This window comes from Paralichthys olivaceus, chromosome 17 (genome assembly GCF_024713975.1).
Source record: "Paralichthys olivaceus isolate ysfri-2021 chromosome 17, ASM2471397v2, whole genome shotgun sequence".
NCBI classification, from domain to species: domain Eukaryota; kingdom Metazoa; phylum Chordata; class Actinopteri; order Pleuronectiformes; family Paralichthyidae; genus Paralichthys; species Paralichthys olivaceus.
In genome coordinates this window covers 18879760-18882729 of record NC_091109.1, presented here as the reverse complement: position 1 = coordinate 18882729, position 2970 = coordinate 18879760, and the positions used below count along the sequence as shown (strand labels likewise).

At 41.9% G+C, this 2970-nt stretch overlaps 1 protein-coding gene across 1 annotated transcript in view; it reads right to left on the bottom strand.

Annotated features, from left to right (window-relative positions):
- Window positions 1-498: 498 nt before the first annotated feature.
- LOC109644004 (vasoactive intestinal polypeptide receptor 2-like) overlaps window positions 499-2970 on the bottom strand; it is a 15628-nt gene continuing 13156 nt past the window's right edge. Inside the window, exons 11-13 of the mRNA XM_069512422.1 lie at window positions 2640-2778; window positions 2422-2463; window positions 499-2336 (exon numbers count right to left, since the gene is read on the bottom strand). Coding sequence (XP_069368523.1) covers window positions 2163-2336; window positions 2422-2463; window positions 2640-2778 — 355 coding nt within the window. The 3' untranslated portion in view covers window positions 499-2162. The remainder of the gene's footprint in view (window positions 2337-2421; window positions 2464-2639; window positions 2779-2970) is intronic.

The window sequence follows — 2970 nt, the reverse complement described above, 5'->3', positions numbered from 1 at the left end:
AAAGAAAACCTCTCTTTCGTGAAGGTGATAAAGGAGTTAAAAAAAGGAGGCAAAGCTGGACAAACATGACCTAAGATATTGACTCATGTCTTTTTAACCTGACACAGAGATGGATAAACTAACCTGAGCGCCTCGTCATTCTACATTCCAACCCCCAGAGAAACACTTCCCTCCCTGGGTTGTTATTGTGCTTGTAAGCCATTCTTTTATATTTTACCATTTTCCTCTTCACCAATCAGGTTTTCTCACTTTTCTTATTCTTGCAAAATAAATACGAGCACTCCCAGGAGAACCGATAAAGTCGCTCACCAGTAAATTGGTTTCACCCTGGAGTTTGTTCTCTTCTGTTTACCAGTGGAACAAGATGCTCGCTTCCTCATTGACCTCTGACCTCTGACAGCACGGGTCAGTGTGAACTGTCAAGTGCAGATAAACACACTGGAGAGAACTGTCAGCCCAGGAAAACATAAATAAGAAACTAGGAGAGGTCTGTAGCTACGTTTAAAATGAGTTGTTTGCTGCAGAAATACTTTAATTATTGTGCCAATAAATTATTAAAATTATATTTCAGTCTCTGAAGAACACACAAACATGACTCAGCCTTCACAATAAAAGCTTTTAAAATATACAAAATCCCATTTACAGTTGTATTCAAAAGCTTTTAAATGACAGTGATGCTCAGACTCCTTTGGGTTCAGGGACCAACGCACAGTAATCAACATCATGGTACTTAACGCTGTGGGAAAAAAAAAAGATATAAAATGAACAAGGCCATATTTACTTTTATTGTTTTCTTCTTTTGGCTGCAAGTAAACCTGGAACGCTGCTGTCACACCAAGTCATTTTGATAAAGATGTTCCGTGTCTGTACTCTGCACGTGTAACATGTGATGAGTGGATTTCACACATCATCATTTTACATTATAGTGAAACCTACAGAGACTCTGAGGACTCACATGAGCTACAGTCATCTGCATACGTTCCCTCGAGCGTCTGAGCGGCCGTGAGATTAAACATCTCTGTTTTTTACAGGTTCCATAGAATCTTCTTTTTTTACTTAAGATGTATTTAGACTCGTAAAAATGATTTAAATGTAGAAAACATTGGGTTGAAATAAAAACAAGTGAGGTAATCAATTTAAATTGGCCACAAGTAAAAAATGATTTGCATATATTCTACTTCCCCGGGCCCTAAAAGATTTATGACTGTTAAAATCAGTGATTCTCCACCACCACACCATTTAATTCATTTGATATACATGTGATTAAACAACATATTTCTAATATATAAATTCTAAATAGCTTATTTTGAATCATTGGGGTTAAATGCTCTTGGTTTTAAAGATTATAAAAAGTTAAATGTAAAATGTTTGTTGACATTAAAAAGACAAGTTATCAACACCCACAGATACATTCAGCTGAGAGTCAGGAAGATTTTTAAATGATTGAGAATATGTAGGAATATTAGCTGGAATAAAAAATTATACATAAATTATCTGAAAGGGAAAATAAATGTTCTGCTTCGTGTGATTCCAGCAGGAACAGTCTGATGGATCTGAAACGTGTTGAGAGACACTGAAGATAAAAGATCCAGGATGAACAGACACTGTGAGAAAAACTCTTTCGCCTCAGAAACGTCTGTGAGTCGCAGGTTCAGTCGCAGCAGCAACAACCGATGAAAGTCTCCGTGTGTGCTGCGTCACCTTCAATATGAGTTCTGAGAGCTCAAAAACAAAAAGACGTCTCCGACCCTCGTCACGGTCGAGTGTCAACACGCCATGACGCCACCTGTTGGTTTGAGAGCTGCAGTTTTGAAGTTTGACATTTTGACATCTTGATTTTTCTCAAACCAGAAGTAACCATATTTGGAGGGGGGGTGCCTACCTGCACTCATTGGACGGTACTAGCCGTCAATCACGCTGCGCCCCAACGTGTTCAGTGCTTCATGGTCTTTTTGACTCTAGATGGACGATGATGATGAAATAAACACCAACTGTATTGAAGAAGATTTGAAACTAGAGCTCGAGACATGAATCTCTATAGAAATGTCTTTCTGAAACTAGTGGACTCGCCCTCTGCTGGTCACTCCAGAGAATACAGGTTTCAGGCACTTCTGCATTGACCTCACTGTCCAGACCCCGAGTCCACGTCCAGCAGTCTACGGTCAGAGCATGGTGGTCTCGGTCTGCAAGATGGACGGAGCGCGGGAGTTCCTGGGGAACTGGGCGGAGCTCTCTTTGCCGTTTCGGCCGACCGCTGCGGCGTGCGGCCTGTAGTCCCGCCCCACGCAGTGCTTGAGGGATAACCCCCTCCACGTCCTCCTCAGCTCCCCCTGGACCTGATCGCACGCAAAGCAAAGTTGAGATAAAAAGTCAGTGAGACAGAGAATCATGGGAATAATGTGTCGACGTGTGGAGACTCACCTCGCTGTTGAGGAAACAGTACAAGACGGCCACGATTAGACCCTGAAACACACGAGTGCACAACGATTTCAGATTTAAAACCAGCATCGTGACACGTTCAGCACGTTGACGCCTACATTCATTTTACTTCCCTTTGTTTTATCCATTGAATAAACTTCCTGAACAGTATTCTCCTTCAGAGCAAAATGTGATAAAAACAGAAACGCGACACATGCTACCTGGAAGGATCCGAGGCCGAGGTCGAAGAAGATCTTGATGCGGTTCATGTTTTTGTTCGGAGGCTCCATCAGGTAGACGAACACCATGTAGTTCACCCCGAACAGAGGGATCAGCAGCAGGGTGGACTTCGCCAGGCGTCTGGTGAAACAGATTACACACAGGTTATCTATCTACGTTTTATTTTGTTGGCACCAGAAGCGACAGTCATATTTTCCAGGTTTGAGATTTAGTATAAAAACACAATCAGCTGTTTCTGATGATCCTTCACTGCAGAGTCCCCACAGATGCATGATAAAGAAATAAAAAGGTCAGAGGTCAGAGGTCAGACTG